The 19,721-nt window shown below is 40.8% G+C and overlaps 1 protein-coding gene across 1 annotated transcript in view; it reads right to left on the bottom strand.

Moving 5' to 3' along the window:
- Positions 1–18,801, bottom strand: part of LOC127619352 (ankyrin-2-like) — a 132,025-nt gene extending 113,224 nt beyond the window's left edge. Inside the window, exon 1 of the mRNA XM_052092251.1 lies at positions 17,971–18,801. Coding sequence (XP_051948211.1) covers positions 17,971–18,099 — 129 coding nt within the window. The 5' untranslated portion in view covers positions 18,100–18,801. The remainder of the gene's footprint in view (positions 1–17,970) is intronic.
- Between the last annotated feature and the right edge of the window lie 920 nt (positions 18,802–19,721).

Here is a 19,721-nt window from a genome sequence, read left to right as displayed (position 1 = left end):
CTGCCGTAGATCTCTTCATATCACACGGAAAAGCTCATTGCCCTCTGTTCCCCTTCTGTCGCTCTCTCCACGTTGTGTCAGAGAAGCGACACTAGGGGTCTCTCTTGAGCGCCGATATACACCTCTGATCTATGAAAAAAGGCCAATGAGAAGTTGGCAGCCGGTATTTGCATATCCCGCCCCCGGACATACGGGTATTTAAGCGGGGCAAATACGGGAGTTCATTCAGAAAATTTCTTCGGAGCCGATGGTCGTGTCTGCAATTGCTGCATACTACACACCGAGTTCCTGTATTCCTCTGCTGCATGCTGTTGGATCTCACGGCACATAACAGCGGCTTTCTCCTGTTTGCACGGCTGTGCATTCCTGCCACTGGGCGCTTCGACAGCGCAGATAAAGAACTCTCACAAGTTTTTTTTCAATAAAAGAGTGATTTTATTTAAAAGAGTAATTTCCTCTAAAAGAGCAAAACACAGCGGCGTTGAACGTCTTTTTAAGGACGCGTCTTTATAAAGATGCCTTTCCGCCCCTGTGTTGTTTCTGGATGCGGTAGAGTGCTCTCCGCTTCAGACGGCCACAGGCATTGTCTCGTGTGTCTGGGTAGCGATCACACCGAGGCTGCGTTTGTGGATGGTTCATGTTCTCACTGCGAGAACATGTCCATGACAACGTTGCGGTCGCGGCTTGCTTACAACCGTAAGCAAGCCACTCCAGCCGCCCCCTGCGTTGCTCCTTCTTCCCACGGGATTGAGGACTATGCGGTTGGCGATGGAGGCCATTTGGGGATGGCAGCGGGTGCAGCTCCGCCGGGTACGCCCCCTCGGACCACCCGCTTCATTCCTGAATGAACTCCCGTATTTGCCCCGCTTAAATACCCGTATGTCCGGGGGCGGGATATGCAAATACCGGCTGCCAACTTCTCATTGGCCTTTTTTCATAGATCAGAGGTGTATATTGGCGCTCAAGAGAGACCCCTAGTGTCGCTTCTCTGACACAACATCTCGTTCCCTCTATCGGGGAACGGAGGTTACATACGTAACCTAGACGTTCTTCTCTCTGGCGAAAGACGGTGCTCCTATGGGTTTGGATGCTCTAGCACATCCATGGCCATACGCACTACATTGCACGATTTCCTCACCTCGACACGGACCGAGTAGCACTTTGGGTTTGGCTCATGAAAGGCTAAATTTGAGTGTCACGGGTTTACCCCTGAGGGTGATTGAAACAATTCAGAGCGTGAGGGCTGCCTCTTCGCAATCCACGTACGATTGGAAATTGAGTTTGTTTGAGCAGTGGTGTGCACAGACATTGTTCCAACACAGACGTTTTGTGTTTTCTTCAGGATCTCTTGCATAAAGGCAGGGCTTTTTCTACCATTAAGGCTTAACTCACTGCCGTATCGGCCTGTCATGTGGGAATTGACTGGATTACAATAAGTCAACACCTGCTTGTTTGCAGGTTTATGAGTGGCGCTCAGCGTTCAAAGCAGGGTGACAAACACAGAGTGTCAAAAGCGCAAGTTCCATCATGGGATTTGTCCGTGGCTCTGAACACGCTTTCTCAGCCTCCCTTTGAGCCAGTTGAAAGTATGGAATTGAAGCTCCTTTCGCAAAAGGCAGCTTTGTTACTGGCTCTGACGACCGCAAAGCAAGTTAGTGAACTCCATGCTTTGTCTGTTCATCACTCTTGTATTCGCTTTGTAGTGGATTTCTCGAGAGGGTCTATTAAAATGAATCAAATGAATGAGCCTTTAATGTTCAACTTTATTGTCATTGTGCAGTGTACAGCGCCAATGAAATGGAGTTGTTTTCGCATAGCTGGGGTCAGAGCGCAGGGTCAGCCATGAAGCAGTGCCCCTGGAGCAGATAGGTTCAAGGACCTTGCTCAAGGCATTTGGCAGACGCTTTTATCCAAAGCGACTTACAGTGCACTTATTACAAGGACAATCCCCCCGGAGCAACCTGGATGTGCCTTGCTCAAGTACACAATGTGGGGATTGAACCAGCGACCTTCTGATTAACAGTTATGTGCTTTAGCCCACTACGCCACGTCCTTAGTGTGGGTAGTCAATCTGCCGATGTGTAAAAATATACACACACAAATCAACAATAACCCAGTGAAGCGCAAGTGTGTTATTTTGTTCCCCCCCACCCCCCTAACCTTTCCTTGCAAATTTATTAGGTGGGTGTACATCGGACACTACAAGTCGGTTGATGGACTGCTTCGGACAGCATATCTGCAATACGGGGGTTGGCTATATCCCATAGTGAGATACCGAATGAATGTTAGAAAAAGAATGTGGCATGGGGACCGTGGTCATGTGTTGGTCTGCGGGAGAGAGAGAGTGGTAAGGCTCGTCACCTGATTCAATATAATAAGAGACAGGTGTTAAAGATCACTGTGAACCAGCTGACAAGCCTTACCACTCTCTCTCTCTCCTGCAGACTGACACATGACCAAGGCCCCCATGCCATAGATAACTTTAGGTTACTCATGTAACCCCAGTTCTCTGATAACAAGAGTGAAGTATCTCACCACACTTCCCTCCTTGCGGTTGCATGGATAAGAGATATGTAGAGAATGAAGAAGAGACCCGAGGCGGTGTCTTATATATGGAGGTGGGGTTGCCTTATCACGGCTGTGATTGGTCTGTCAGCTGACAGATGTGGTATCATTGCTGTGGGTGATGTGGGCATTGTCCCTGTATATCCTTATGGGGTTGATTCCCAAGGAGCATCAATTCATGTCTTTAAACTTGTTACATTTTTATGAGTAAAAACAACTGAATGCACCTTTAATGTAAATAGAGGTACATGTTTTAAATTGAGCTGCGAGCACCTCATTGTTGGCTAAACGAGAGATCAAATTAGCCTAAACATGCAAGTGTTGCAGGATGTAGAAGTTTGTGAATGAGAATGTTTGACTTCAGCAAGTTTCTGCAGAATTATGTGGGTGCAGATACAGACCTACTCGCCCACAAGATTAAACCAACACGCAGCAAATAAAATAAGAGCTTTTTGCTTATCATCCTCTTTACTATCTCTGGCTGGCTCTCTCAGTCCCTCCCATTTATTTCTATTAATACCTTGTAAACGAACAAAGCAGATAAAGCAGATCCAACAATAGCTGCTTTTCATTTACTCAAATCGCACAACATAAACGAATTGCTTTTAAAAATAGTACAGCACAAACAGCAGGTCTTTCTAATATTGCAATCCCATCCCATCTGATCCTAGAAGAAAGACAGCAATTTTTGTTTCATTGTTTCAGCAATATGATTAAATGGGATGTGTTTTCAACATTTAACGTGGAATCAGCCGCTTCGCAAAAATGTTTCAAACTGTGCTCAGATTTGCCAAGATCCCAAAGTCTGCGATTAAAAGTTTACATTTCAATACGAACTCTCAAATACTCATCAAATGTTCCTAGCTCAATGATCAACTTTATTTTTAACATCCATGCCCTCAGTTAACCAATAGCTGTATGCAACTCCAAGGGTACTTATCTACTTGAACTTGACATCACAATTGTGATCCCACTCACATTCATATAAAGGTCATGCAAGGATTATAGCTGCCATGGAAACAGCCTTTTTAAAACCCTACTAACACAACTAACACAAATCCCACTTGTCTACTATGCACAGCGAGTGCATCCGATGACTTTAAATTCTATAAATGCACAAACATACCCAAATAAGATAAGAAATGAAAGATAAACAAGAAATAAAATCAACAACACATCACTGAAACCATGAGGAATAAATGTAGGTAGATTATGGAAATTCATAGTAAACAAATGTGCATTGAGATCATTTTTAAAAGTGCTATTTTAGTCAACTTCTTTTAGGGAAGAGAGCTTTACAGCTTGGGCCATGGTGACTTTTTTTAGACATAACCAGCAAGCTGAATGATTGGAGTATGCTGCGTTTCATTCAAATTTTAATGGGGGGATTTCGGATTGCTCCACTTTTTCTCCCAATTTGAAATGTCCAATTCCCAATGCGCTCTAAGTCCTTGTGGTGACGTAGTGGCGTAGAGGACGAATCTCAGTTGCCTCCGCGTCTGAGACCGGCAACCCACGTATCTTATCATGTGGTTGTTGAGCGTGTTACCACGGAGACATAGCACGTGTGGAGGCCCACACCATCCACCTCGGCATCTACGCACAACTCACCATGCGCCCCACTGAGAGCAAACCACATTATAGTTACCCCATGTGACCTACCTACCCTAGCAACCGGGCCAGTTTGGTAACTTAGGAGACCTGCCTGGAGTCACTCAGCACGCCCTGGGATTCAAACTCCCAATCTCCAGGGGTGGTAGTCAGCGTCTTTTACCACTGAGCTAACCAAAAATTCACATTAAAGCAAATAAATTGCATCTATGAGTCAAAGTTTCAATATTACATGATAGTAACACCTGTTTAGCAGATGTTTACAGAGAGATGTGTTAAACAAATAAACCTGCTGATATTCGTACACCTGCAGAACACACGCTAGCGCTCCATAGCATCACTTATCATCTGCTATTTGGCTGCCTGGAGACTTCTTTGTTGGCAGTCAAACACACTGAAACTTTGTGGTAGCATTACTATTTGGTTCCTTTATACTTCATCTTCTGAGTGGCAGGAAATGGAACGCCCTTATAATCGGAAGCCAAACGTGTCAAGTAGGAATATCACACATTCGACTTTATAATCACATTGTCGTTTCAAAATGAATAAAATAATCTTGGAATCAATTTTATATGACACAGGTAGCCATTGAAGTGATTTACGTGTGAAGAGTAAAATATATTATAGTCTAGAAATAGTGAGCTTACTATTATTTAGGTTAAATAATAAAGGGCCCAGAATAGACCCTTGCGGGACACAATGAAGATGCGATCCTGTAGCTGTCATCCAGCATAAAATATAACATTTGCAGGGAATATTTAATTTGAATAAATTTGTCTGAGTTTTAAAAAATGCTATTAAAGGTTCCAGAATCTAAATGAAAGGTGATTCGCTAGCATAATCGTTTACGGACATGTCCGTCATGTGTGTGTTTGTCTTTTGTTTAAGTTTTATATTAAACTATTATTTATATTGACAAGCTGGTTCTCGCCTCCTCCTTGCCCACGTAACCCCTTTACATTGGTGCAGAAAACCCGGGAAGGAGGAGGGATGCCCGTTGCAGAGTCCTCCACACTACCGTCCACCCAGGGGAGCGTCGCTACCCTCTGCCGGGTGACGGAGTAGCCCGACTGCCCGGACGCGGGGAACAGCAGCCATCCGGACTGGATAGGGACTGGATTCCCCGACCTCCTGGAGCGATGGAGCCGCTGCCAGGGGCGGAGGAGTTCCCCTGCCGTCCCCCAGAAACGTGGAGGGATCGAGGTTAGACCGCCGTCCGCGAGCGGAGGAGGGAAGTAACTCCCCGACCGCCTGGAGTGGTAGGGCCGCTGCCAGGGGCGGAGGAATCACCCCAGGTGCCGCCAGAAAAGCGAGGGGCGTTCTGTCCGCTGGGGGTCGGAGATTTGACTCCGGTTCGCCCGGAGAGGAGCGGCTGTCGTCCGCCGGAGAGTGTGGCGTAGTGTTCGAGGACCACGCGACGGTACATCAGAGAACTGGTGAGTGAGCTTCTTCTCTCTCTCCTCTCTCTCTCTCTGTCGCACCGTGTTGACCTTTTCCCTCACCTGTTTTTTGTTGTTGTTGTTTTCCCCTCCTGTCTCCTCCCAGGTTGAGAAAGACGGGGATGACCTGACGGGGCGCAAAGCACGCCCCTCCCCAGGGAAAGGGGTGGGTGTAGGTCACGCCGGTGGCACCCCGGCCTGTGGTAACGCCGGGAGGAGTGTGGAGAGGAGGGGGGTGGGGCCGGGCTAGAATGTCGCACGCCCGGTGCCCAATCGGCCTGATGGGGTGTGCGAGGGATAAAGGCAGCCGGTGACGACGGTTCGAGAGAGAGAGAATTACGGGCATGTCCGTAATGTGTGTGTTTATGTTTGTGTGTTTTGGTTTTGAGTTTAATTAAATATTATTTATATTGACAAGCCGGTTCTCGCCTCCTCCTTGCCCATCTTAACCCCCTTACAGATGTATTTTGTCACAGTGCACAGATACTTTTCAATGACTGACAATGGAGAAACAGGCTGTTTGCCAGAATAATGGTATATAGTTAAAGCAATGATCCGGGTTCAATACAAGTTAAGCTCTATCAACAGCATTTGTGGCATAATGTTGATTATAACAAACATGTATTATTTCCCTCCTTTTCTTAAAAAATAAATAAAATCTAGGTTACAGTGAGGCACTTACAAAGGAAATGAATGGGGCCAATTTTCAAAAGGGTTAGAGCATTTAGATTAATTATTCTGTTAAAACTCATGGATTATTTGAGTTGTAAAGTGGTTTAAATTGTAATTTTTACAGTAATTATAATATTTAATAGTAGTTTTGGTTTTTAAGGCATTAAGTCGTCATAGCAACGAAGATGTAAAATTGGATATATCTATACACTGAAAAGGTTAGTATCGATTTTATCACTCTAAATTCATGTCAACACACATTTTGTTGATGTCTTATGGCTATACTTAAGAAATATTATTATGAAATGTTTACAAATGTCACTTCATTCACTTCAATTTTAAGTGCCTCTTAAAGAAAAGGAGGGACAAGTCGAAATTCATTTTTGTGTTAATACTAGCCAAATCTGGCCTAACCCCCAGATCAAGCCAATTTCCAGATTCAGTAATAATGCACAGATAAATCTAGTTGAAGATCTCCAACAGCACTTTTTTGTAATAAGATAGTGGGTCTCGTGCTCAAATAAACAACCATGTAAACAACTTTCAACATTACACAAAAGCGCATCTTGAGAGCACAGCAAAAATATTACAGCAACCAACAGATGCGATTAAAGAATAGCCTTGTAGCAAAACCCATAAGAAACATGAAGAAGTTAATTCTGCAACTGCTAAAAATCCAGACTAACCAACGATCTTAAAATACCATTGAAACAACTTAACTGGAAATTGCAAGTCACAAAAATCCAAAAACCAACACTCAAACTTCGGTAAGAGGCAGGTACATTCGAAAAGACACGGAGGTCTCCTAAAATATCTTACCAGGGATTCCATGCTTGCACTTTGGCCTGATTCAACAGCTGGAATGGTTTCATCTTGTGCTGGATTGTCAACTCTATGTGATTTACGCATTGCTGCATTGCCCATGATGAGTATACAAGGTATATAGCATCCTGGAAAACTCAAATTCGTCCATACCTTTGGGCCTCAATTTCTGGGCCCAACAGAGATCTACCACAGTGTCCTATCGGTTCACAGTTTACACAGACAACCAGTCCCTTCCATAACCTGTAGAGCTCTACTGCAGCTAACCACTGGCTCTCAAGGCTTCTCCTTCATTGCTAATTTGAGCCCAGGCTATGTTTACACCCACCAGCCGAGTTATGCATGTCAATGGTGGTATGTTTGGGACGGGGAGGGTGGCATGACCAAAACAGAGGGGGAAAGGTGGGAGTTTGCAGTGGCCTCTTCTAAGTGTCCAGTGCTGTGGAATTCCATCCAATGGCCACCAAGGATTGGATTAACAGAAGCACCTCTGTCCATTGAACATTCAAGAAATGTGAAGATTTGGATATTTATGATGTCAGATGTGTATGTGATGAGTGGGTTGAGATCATTCAAGGTTAGCTGCTGCTATTGGGTATAGATGATCATGAAATACCTTTGTCAAGTTGACATCTCTGGCAGTGTGGCATGCTACACTCCATCTAAATCTATTTTAAACAGCATTTTGCTAATCCTTTTGTAATTATAATGCATGCAGCTTTTATGACTTCTCGGCTACATGTCGATATTAATCGAGAGACTATAAGGAAGCTTCATTTGTCACACCGCAGGACAATTAAAAAGGAACTAGTGGAGGTGAAAAGGGTTTTTATTAAAGTGAATACAATTTACCTTGATATTTCGACATACCGTATAAGAGGTATGCGTACTATAAAAACATTATGCACGTTTCCATACTTAAAACTTCCTCCTGACTCTAAAGAGAGCATTAAGTTATAGTTAGTAAGTTATAGTTACACCCTGCTGAAACATTTTCATCTCGTTTTGAGATCTGAGTGTTAGTGATGTCACAAGACATTACTCATTTGCATTTACCCGCCCCTAAAACATGTGCCATCGTCGTGGTGCTTATGCCCATAGGTGCTCAGTTCATGTTCAACTAATTATTCCTGAACACCAAAGATGACCCACCTGGTCAATTTATAATAATTTTGTATATAAACATGCACTAGACAGACGTCTTTGACCGTTGTCATGTATCTCGTGCCACTTTTAAAAGATGCAGTGCCAAGTTACCACTCTGAAAAGGAGACCACATTCTCTTTCATTCATCTGCTCTGCAATATTTGTAATTGTTGGTGTATGTAAATATGCACTAGATGGACGTCTTTGACCATTTTGATGCATTTCTGGCAATGTGCGCCTCGGTGCATGATGATGCTCTATGTGTGTCATGTGGATGTGTCTTCAGCATATTGTATGAATTTTTGGGCTCATATCAGTGTGGATTGCTTGTGAAACAGTCATACGATTCAAGCTTGGCAAAGGAACTGTTATTGAAGGATGGGGCAGTTAAAAACACTACTGGGCCCGATCGAAAAACATAAAACATTTCCATTCATGAATATTTGAAATGTCATGGCTGTTTGAGAGTTTATGGTGCTGCTGTGCTTGAGGGAACAGTTTAATATATTCAGATGCATTGTGTTGGATGTGCATTATGTGTAGTTTTAAATTAACATTATCAGTGGACCTCAGGGAACATAATACAATTATAAAAGAGGAGTATGTCATGACCCCTTTAAATATGTTTACAAATGGTGAAAAACATGCTAAGCCATGCTTTATAATATGGTTGTATAGTACAATGTTTGTTGATTAATTATGTTTAAGTCAATGCGAAATGCCGATCGCAGTGCATTTTACTTCCTGGCTTATTTCCGAGTGAAACAGGATATTCAATGAGAAAAAACATGGAAGGCAGGACTTGATTTTCCACATGAAGAACTAATTAGATCATGAAAAGTGGGTGTTACAAACCAAAATGGAGATATGTGGTTGGAAGGGAGGGGTTAAAAAACAATAAGAACAAACTATATATAGGCTATATATGTATATATATATTAAGGCTGTCAATCGATTCAAATTATTAACAGAATTAATTACATGGTGTCCCAATTAATCGCAATTAATCACATATACAAATATTTGCTGAGAAAGCCCCTCATATAACAATAATTCAATATATAATGATATACATATTTACTTTAGAATACAATGTATTGTTTACTACCATATTATTGATCATAAGTCTATGAGGGCTTGTTTAAGGACCCGTCAATTTACACCTGCGTCAGACATGCTTGTGTAGCGTCTCGGGTGTGTTGTGTCATAAACATACAATTTTAGGTCACTGTGTCAAGTTAAATATAGTTTAATACTTATAACACATCTTGAGATCCCTTAGTTCAAATTTGCGCTCCATCAAGTGTTTAAACGCAAGAATGTAACGCATGTTTGTGTCGTTGCTGCTAGATGGTTGTTTTGTTCACTGTATAAACTGTGTGTTGCTCACACAGCTGAAGTTTCACTTACTGCCCTCTGGAGTAAACAGGTGGTACTACAAGCATTTCTCAGGAATACTTATTATGGTCCGGGGGCATTGCTATTAATTGTGTTAATTTTTTTTACGCATTATTTTTTAAGCAAATTATCATACTGAATATACATATATATATATATATACATATATATATACACAAACCAATCAGCCGCTCACTGGATGTTTTTCGTTTTTTGGCATCATTTTGAGTAAATTCTAGAGACTGTTGTGCGTGAAAATCTCAGGAGATCAGCAGTTACAGAAATACTCAAACCAGCCGTCTGGTACCAACAAACATCTATGCGATTATTTAATCAGCCAATCATGTGGCAGCATTTCAGTGCATAATATCATGCAGATACGGGTCAGGAGCTTCAGTTAATGTTCACCATCTGAATGGGAAAAAAATGTGATCTCAGTGATTTGGACCGTGGCATGATTGTTGGTGCCAGACGGGCTGGTATTGAATATTTCTGTAACTGCACATCTTCTGGGATTTTCACATGCAACATTCACTAGAGAATGGGGTGAAAAACAAAAAACAACCAGTGAGCGGCAGTTCTGTGGACAAAACGCCTTGTTGATGAGAGAGGTCAACGGAGAAGACAGAAAGGCTACGGTAACTCGGATAACCCCTCTGTACAATTGCAGTGAGCAGAATAGCATCTCAGAATGCACGACACGAAGTTTGAGGCAGATGGTTATAACAGCTGAAGACCACGTTGGGTTCCACATCTGTCAGCCAAGAACAGAAAACCGAGGCAGCAGTGGGCCCACCATCTGTGCACCTCAGCTGATATCCAGACTTGTATTTATATATATATCAATATATAGATATACATTATGTCCACAGTAAGACCGTGAATGTTCATTCAGTAAGTAAATACGTAAAATTTTGAAGTCGTGTTGAGCTTTAGTTTGGAATTCTGAAACACAAATGCAAAATGCAGATAAACTGTGTGTTTATTGATTGTATTGATGAATGTATTGATTTAATCTTCAAGATCAATGATACATTTCAGTTGGCACTGTTCTCCTTGTCCTTTGGATTGTCATTCCGTGAGAGTGTGTGTGTATGTATGTGTGTGTGCATGTGTGTGTGTGTGTGTGTGTGTATGTGTGTGTGTGTGTGTGAATGTGTGTATGTGTGTGTGTGTGTGTGAATGTGTGTATGTGTGTGTGTATGTGCAATCAGAAACATCAGGTTCACTTTCCTTCAGCTAAAATCGGTCTGTGCTTACCGAAATTCTAAGTGGACGGGCCACGTGCACTCTTTATCTGCCATCTCATTTACTGTAAATGTTCATTGGGCCTTATGCATAAACATGCGTCTCACTAAACTGTTCATAAAACCATATTTAGGTCAATTGTGTCATTGGACGGAATGAAAAGAATGGGTTTACAAGTTATCAATTACAGAAATGTGTTTGATGAACGAGAGGCCCATTGAGACAAAAACAGTATTTTATTTGATGTAATCCAAAATCTCCCTACATATCCCTCGCTGACTGAGCCCCTGGTTGGGAAAACATGGTTTAATTAAGCTTACGTACTCATTGTATGGAATTTAAATAATCTATTTACTAATAACCAGACCTAGCCTACCTCTTGACATGTAGACAAGCTGACAGACTCGCTCTAAGCATCATGAAATATCGATTAAATGTCTCAAGCGGCCCTTTCAAACAGAATACGTACAGCGTCGACACTCATTATTACTGACTTTGACTGTCCACTGACCGAACACCATATTCTTCTCCAGAGAGAGGATTGTATTTTAATTTTGCGCTTGCTTCAATCAAACTAACGGATGTAATCTTTCGGTCTGGGCAGACAGCTAACTACTATAATCTGTTGTAAACCATATGGCCAGGGGAGCGGGCTTAGGGCACTAGAAAAACAGCTACAGCTACTCGTGGACACTTCATAGCATAGAAGTGAGACACAAAGTAGTCTTCAGCTATATTAAATACTAATATGGTCATTACATAAAACTCAAAGGTTTCAGAGTGCTCAACGTTTTGCCAAATGATGAGTTTGGCAAAGAGGAAAACTAGAAAACACGGGTGAACGCACCATAAATATCAGCACTCTTGGCATGCCGCTTGTCCAATCAGATTAGAGGACCGGAACTAACTGTTGTATAACCAGAGACGTAATGATTATCTAAAATGTCATCACACCCACATCACTGAAACTAATGAATCTCCCTTAAAATGTTATATTAACAGCCTTGATTCCTCCAAAGACATTTCATCTACGGTACAAAAGTGCATCGAGGGCAAATAAAAAATACAAAATATCAAACAATGTGTCTGGGGTTATGTTTCCATAGCAACATCTGCACTGATGTTCCAAATCCATCGCCTTTGATGTTGTCTACAAAGAAGAAAGCTCTTCTTGACGATGCGTGTTATTATATCTGGAGTCTGGAGAGAGATTATAAACTCACTCCAACTCACTTTAAAATGACAAAACTGTTCTCCAGTGCAATGTAGGTCCATTTGAATATGAATAGCTGGTGTCACTTATTTAAAACTTGTGCTCTATAGACAAAAACCAGGATTCCAGGTGGCATGTCCCGCGTATGACACCAGTTGTGGTGGATTTGAGGTTGATTCTAGTTTAGAGACTTAAGTTAGAACCAGTCTGGGATACTTTATCCAGTAAAACCCTGACAAAGCACACACTGAGCCTGAATTATAAACAGAGTTAATGATTGTAAGAGAAGGGGTTTGATATAAAGGCCCGTCCACATTAATAGTTGGTAGGGTGTTTGTTGTTCATGCCCAAAAGGGTTTCGAGCGGGGGATCACCAAACTAGATCGTGCAACCTTAAAGCCCAGGGGCCCCCCCCGGCAGTCAAGGGCCCCCTGGTAGTCAAGGGCCCCTGGGCCCCGGTTGTAATCTGTCCCTGGTTAACATGAACTAACAATGAACGATATTTTTACAGAATTTATTATTCTTGCGAAATGTTCATTTGAAAACATTTTTAAAACTAAAAATCGTTATATGTAAAACATGCATAATAAGCTATTTTTCATAAACTGCAACCCAAGTTTGTACTTAACCAAGACTAAATCAAGTGGAAATATATTTGGCATTATTAATTCATGACACCTAATGCAGTTACCGATGTTAACAAATACAACCTTGTAAAGTGATGCCAAAAAATCATACAGTATATTGATATTGAAGTTAAATATCTGAATTTACACACACACACACACACACGCGCGCGCGCACGCGCACACACACACACACACACACACACATACATACATACATACATACACACACATATACATACACACATACATACACACACACACACATACATACATACATACACATACACACACACACATACATACGTACACACTCACACACACACACACACATACATACACACTCACACACACACACACACACATACATACATACATACAACCACACACACACATACACATACCCTCACATACACACACACACACACACACATACATACATGCATACAACCACACACACACACATACATACATACACATACACTCACATATACACACACACATACAGACACACACACACACACACATACATATACACACACACACACAAACACACTCACATACACACACACAGACACATACACCCACATACAGACACACACACACACACTCACATACACAGACACACACACATATACACACATTCACACACACATACACACACACACATCACTTGTGATACTATAAAATCACCATGAACCATCTAAGATCTTGAAACATCACTTTCAACTCAAGTTACAGTTTAGAGTTTATATTTCTCCTGCATTGCTTAACTTGACAAACAGGTTTACCACTAATGAGTGTTAGATTCTCATTTAAATGAGATGTATGCATAAATATTTAGATTTTCTCAGCACCATGAGGTAAAGAAATATTTCATAACCGATAACGATTATGCATAAAATCTACACCACTAAATTCCTTTTACGACTTGCATCTGTGACATTTTCATTATGCAGTTAGTTCAAGACTGATTACTAATCCCTTAAGCATTTCAACAAAATTGATTTCCTAAATAGACCACTGCTGGCGAAACGTCTCAAGGACGACTGCTAAGTCACAGAACATTTACAGCTGATCAGGACAAAAACAGGATCTCTGAATATAAAGCTTCACATATAAACGTCATGTTTTGCTAGAACCCATAAAGGTTTTATTGTTAAAATTGGCATGTTTTATAGCATTACAATCTCCTTGGAAACAGAGAAGAGATTGTTCTCAGAGGCCAGTTCTTATTAAAAGAAAGTGTCAGAAAATCTCAAAGTCATTTTAAGGCAAGTCAGTTCAGTCGGTGGCAACACCAGGCAGCTGTTTCCAGTCATGCAAACACATCCACCTGAAAGGGGTAAGACTGAAATCTCCAAAACGGTTTTAAGATTATGATTAAATAACATATTTAAAATCAGGACTAAAATCCTGAAGAAAAAATATTTTCCATTTCTACAAACACCACAGTGAGATTTTTTATAATTTATTTGAAACACACAATTGCTTCTTTTAACTGTATGGTGGGAGTTCAGTTACAGCTAAACAATTGTAAATACAAATAGCCAAACAAAACACAACAACCCATCTTATCATGCATAACTAAGATATTAAAAGAAGTAGGCATATCCACCTTAAAAGGGAGGAGAAAATGCTTCCCATTTCTTTTTTACTGTTGTTTTAAAATTCTACTTGTCCAATCAAACTCTACAGTATTTCGGTGAAAATTCATCTGTCAATTGGTTGAAGCTAGCTAATATTACCACTAACAAATAAGCCAAACTCTACAGTATTTCGATGCAAATTCATCTGTCAATTGGTAGAAGCTAGCTAATATTACCACTAACAAATAAGCCAAACTCTACAGTATTTCGATGCAAATTCATCTGTCAATTGGTAGAAGCTAGCTAATATTACCACTAACAAATAAGCCAAACTCTACAGTATTTCGATGCAAATTCATCTGTCAATTGGTAGAAGCTAGCTAATATTACCACTAACAAATAAGCCAAACTCTACAGTATTTCGATGCAAATTCATCTGTCAATTGGTAGAAGCTAGCTAATATTACCACTAACAAATAAGCCAAACTCTACAGTATTTCGATGCAAATTCATCTGTCAATTGGTAGAAGCTAGCTAATATTACCACTAACAAATAAGCCAAACTCTACAGTATTTCGATGCAAATTCATCTGTCAATTGGTAGAAGCTAGCTAATATTACCACTAACAAATAAGCCAAACTCTACAGTATTTCAGTACAAATTCATCTGTCAATTGGTAGAAGCTAGCTAATATTACCACTAACAAATAAGCCAAACTCTACAGTATTTCGATGCAAATTCATCTGTCAATTGGTAGAAGCTAGCTAATATTACCACTAACAAATAAGCCAAACTCTACAGTATTTCGGTGAAAATTCATCTGTCAATTGGTTGACGCTAGCTAATATTACCACTAACAAATAAGCCAAACTCTACAGTATTTCGATGCAAATTCATCTGTCAATTGGTAGAAGCTAGCTAATATTACCACTAACAAATAAGCCAAACTCTACAGTATTTCAGTACAAATTCACCTGTCAATTGGTTGAAGCTAACTAATATTAACACAAACAAATAAGCCAAACTCTACAGTATTTCAGTACAAATTCACCTGTCAATTGGTTGAAGCTAACTAATATTAACACAAACAAATAAGCCAAACTCTACAGTATTTCGCTGCAAATTCATGTCAATTGGTTGAAGCTAGCTAATATTACCACCAACAAATAAGCCAAACTCTACAGTATTTCGCTGCAAATTCATGTCAATTGGTTGAAGCTAGCTAATATTACCACCAACAAATAAGCCAAACTCTACAGTATTTCAGTACAAATTCATCTGTCAATTGGTAGAAGCTAGCTAATATTAACACAAACAAATAAGCCAAACGCTACAGTATTTCAGTACAAATTCACCTGTCAGTTGGTTGAAGCTAGCTAATAATACCACTAATAAGCCAAACTCTACAGTATTTCAGTACAAATTCACCTGTCAATAGGTTGAAGCTAACTAATATTAACACTAACAAATAAGCCAAACTCTACAGTATTTCAGTACAAATTCACCTGTCAGTTGGTTGAAGCTAGCTAATAATACCACTAACAAATAAGCCAAACTCTACAGTATTTCAGTACAAATTCACCTGTCAATTGGTTGAAGCTAACTAATATTACCACCAACAAATAAGCCAAACTCTACAGTATTTCAGTACAAATTCACCTGTCAGTTGGTTGAAGCTAGCTAATAATACCACTAATAAGCCAAACTCTACAGTATTTCAGTACAAATTCACCTGTCAATTGGTTGAAGCTAACTAATATTAACACAAACAAATAAGCCAAACTCTACAGTATTTCGCTGCAAATTCATGTCAATTGGTTGAAGCTAACTAATATTACCACTAACAAATAAGCCAAACTCTACAGTATTTCAGTACAAATTCACCTGTCAATTGGTTGAAGCTAGCTAATAATACCACTAACAAATAAGCCAAACTCTACAGTATTTCAGTACAAATTCACCTGTCAGTTGGTTGAAGCTAGCTAATAATACCACTAACAAATAAGCCAAACTCTACAGTATTTCAGTACAAATTCACCTGTCAATTGGTTGAAGCTAGCTAATATTACCACTAACAAATAAGCCAAACTCTACAGTATTTCAGTACAAATTCACCTGTCAATTGGTTGAAGCTAGCTAATAATACCACTAACAAATAAGCCAAACTCTACAGTATTTCAGTGCAAATTCACCTGTCAATTGGCAGCTAGCCAGATTTGACCGAACATGGATGGGTTGCATGCCATGTCATCATCTTTGGAAACCATGAACAAAACAGCACAAGGTAAAAAATATAACCCAAAATTCTTTACATTTGGGTTCACTTGAGAATAAATATGGTTTGTTATGACCACAATGTGTTTTGTGCAGGAGAATTATTAAATGCAGTGTGCATGAACCTATTGAAATTCAAGAGGCATTTAGAAACCAGAATTGTCTATTTTCCTATTCAGCCAATGTCATGTTAATAATTCAGTTTGAGCCTACAGATCTGTATGCAGTCCATCGTAATATTAATACATCGCAATGTTAACTTCAAAGTATTACGGCCACAATACTTTTTGATCGATAAACTATTCTGGTAGTGTTGGGTCAACACTTGATGTCCGATATAAATTGTGGGTGCTGAAGCAAAACCAATTGGGAACCACTAATTGACAATTTTCAGAATGCACGAGACACGCACGCGCACGCGCGTGCGCCTTTCTTCTGAGATTGAAGTCTATTGCAGCGCTATTACACTGCAACTCTGACATGTACATGTTTCCTCGTTGCAACAGCTAAAAACTGTACAATCGAATCACAGAACAACACAGCACTGGCTGAATCATATGAACGACGTATCCAGATATAAATGTGCAAAAATGTATGGAGAAGTGCCACATAAATACACGAGGAATGATCATTACCGGATACTTTGTTTGGGAACACCGGAAACAAATATAAGTGCTGGTTTAGAGAGGTGATGCAAAAGAGATACAGAAAGAGAATATAAATGAAGCATTAGGTTGTGAGATTAACCCTCTGAAGCATCACAAAAGCATTCATGTTTTTTGGTATTCACAAAAGGAATATATTTAATTTTCAAACTTTGTTTTTCCTTTTCAGATCTATGTATTTTGAGAGTCATCTGACCATTGAAACAGAAGATAATGGGTAATGTTCCCAAAGTACTTGGTGCATCACCAATTTCGTCTGCCATGTTGAATTTATGTTGTCATAAAAAGAGCCAAAGGTAGTCACTCATTGTGGTTTGGATGAATATTACATCATAAATGGTTAAAAATAACTGTTAAGCACCATGCACTGGAGGGTTAAAGTGCTATGAATACAAATGACAGGCTTTGACTACTAAATACAAATACACAGAAAGCTGCATCTTCTATTTATTACAAATGATACACATCACAACACTGACACATCTGAAAGCATCAACGCAGCCAGGTGTAACAAAAACACAATGATGAAGCTAAAGAAGTGTCCTTCTTCAACAGACAGGTGCTCCTTGAGCCAGACGTGAATGTTGATGGATGGATGATGGATGAGTGGAGAAGAAGATTGAAGAGTTTTTAGGGGGGACTGTCATCCCTGGAGCTCTGTTGGAAGTGAGGTGAGATGACAAACCCAGCGCCTTCATTACCTTACGCCTGCGCTCGGCTCTTTCCCTTGAGCGTCTCCTTTTCTCGCGGGCTTTCTCTAATGCCTTCAGGTCGGGAGCTTGTTCCATCTCCAACCGAGCCTTTTTGATGCTCGCTGCAGCGTGCGCCATAGTCCCTCAATAGTAGCAAACAAGCAGGAATTGAGGATGGAATAATGCTGGCAATGAACAAACAAGTCTTAGGTGAATTTCCAGCCCACGGGCGGACAAGCGACGCTTGCTAACACAGCTCTGAATCAACGCAGGGAGGTAAAGAGAGAGAAAGTGGGAGGCGAGAGACAAGCAGTGATGCTCAACTCCTCCCACGACAGGTCTAAAGAGACTCGCTGCAGCACAGCAGCATCCTTGTCGTCTCTGTTCTCTGGGAAACTGCATCAAAGGTGCGGGCATGTGAGAGAAATGGCTAGAAAAGGGGTGGGGAGTTGAGGGTATATAAGCTTAGATAATATGAACAGAAAGCAGCATGTGGGACTGAACCATCCCCCCACCCCATGTGTTGACAATTCTGCGTTTGCCGCTTAGCTTTGGATCGTATCATAATCAGTCATTAGGAAACACGGCTTCCCGACCAATCCTGTTTTTACGGGGTCTCTAGGCAGGCTAGAGGGGGACTCAAGGGTGTGGTTTGCCAACGTACCACTCGCTGTTGCTTAAGAGGAGAAAATGGGAGCAGCCAAGTGAGGAAAACCAAGAGGGGGAGATGAAAGATTAAAGACAGCTCTCTACCATCCCGCGTCACCCAGCAGAGGAGGACATGGTGCAATCTGCCTCCAAGTGTGTGTGTGTGTGTGTGTGTGTGTGTGTGTGTGTGTGTGCGTGCGTGGTGACGCTAGCTGTTTCTCATTTCACACCAGCAAGCATACATGGATTTCTTCCCTGCTATGGCACATTAACAGGGCCTCTTTTAAGTCTGTATGCTGGTGATAAACATGAATTAGACATGGACGAAACAGATCGTACAGATCATAAAATGCAAAATGGTTAGAATCCTCTAGAATGTTTTTTTTGCAACTGATTTTGTCCCACTATTTTAGGGCTATTAACACTTTTTACATTTTTACATTATTTTCATATGCACATTTTACCCTCCAATTCTCATTACCGCCACATAAAACGTAAAACGAAATGTCCACAAATGTGGACAGCGAGACTATGTTGTTAAATTTTAAATCACGCTGAGCAAAAGAAAGTCACATTTTTGGATTCTCAGTGTGAAAGTGCACAGTAAATACTAGTGATGTATGTCTCGAGACCGGTCTTGGTCTCGAGACCACTTTTACGTGGTCTCGGTCTTGTCACGGCCTTGATGGTCTTTGGTCTTGGTCTTGTCTTGGTCTCGGACCTCTCGGTCTTGTCTAGGTCTCGCTGTCTCAGACCGACATAGTGGTCGGGGGATTTAGCAATACAATACTACAATATCCACGACGACACAACGTTCGATAATGCAACAGTATTATTATTTCGGGCCCTTCAAATGCAACCAATCACATGTATTTTTTTGTGACACAGCCGTTGGCGCTCATCCATCCATATAACATTATACCTCAGTGAGTGAGTGTAGCGTAGAGCGTAAAGAGCACAGTCAGTCAGTAGCATGTCATCAAATTCCCTGGTCATAAAATTTGCTTTCCTAGAACACAATGAGTTCTTCTGCACATCGTCAAATAAAAAGAAGCATTCGGCGAAATGTAGATTCTGCAAAGTCTGCTTGACAGAGACAGACGGGACCACCT

The sequence above is a fragment of the Xyrauchen texanus genome, chromosome 2 (genome assembly GCF_025860055.1).
Source record: "Xyrauchen texanus isolate HMW12.3.18 chromosome 2, RBS_HiC_50CHRs, whole genome shotgun sequence".
NCBI lineage: Eukaryota > Metazoa > Chordata > Actinopteri > Cypriniformes > Catostomidae > Xyrauchen > Xyrauchen texanus.
This window is presented reverse-complemented; position numbering and strand designations above follow the sequence as displayed.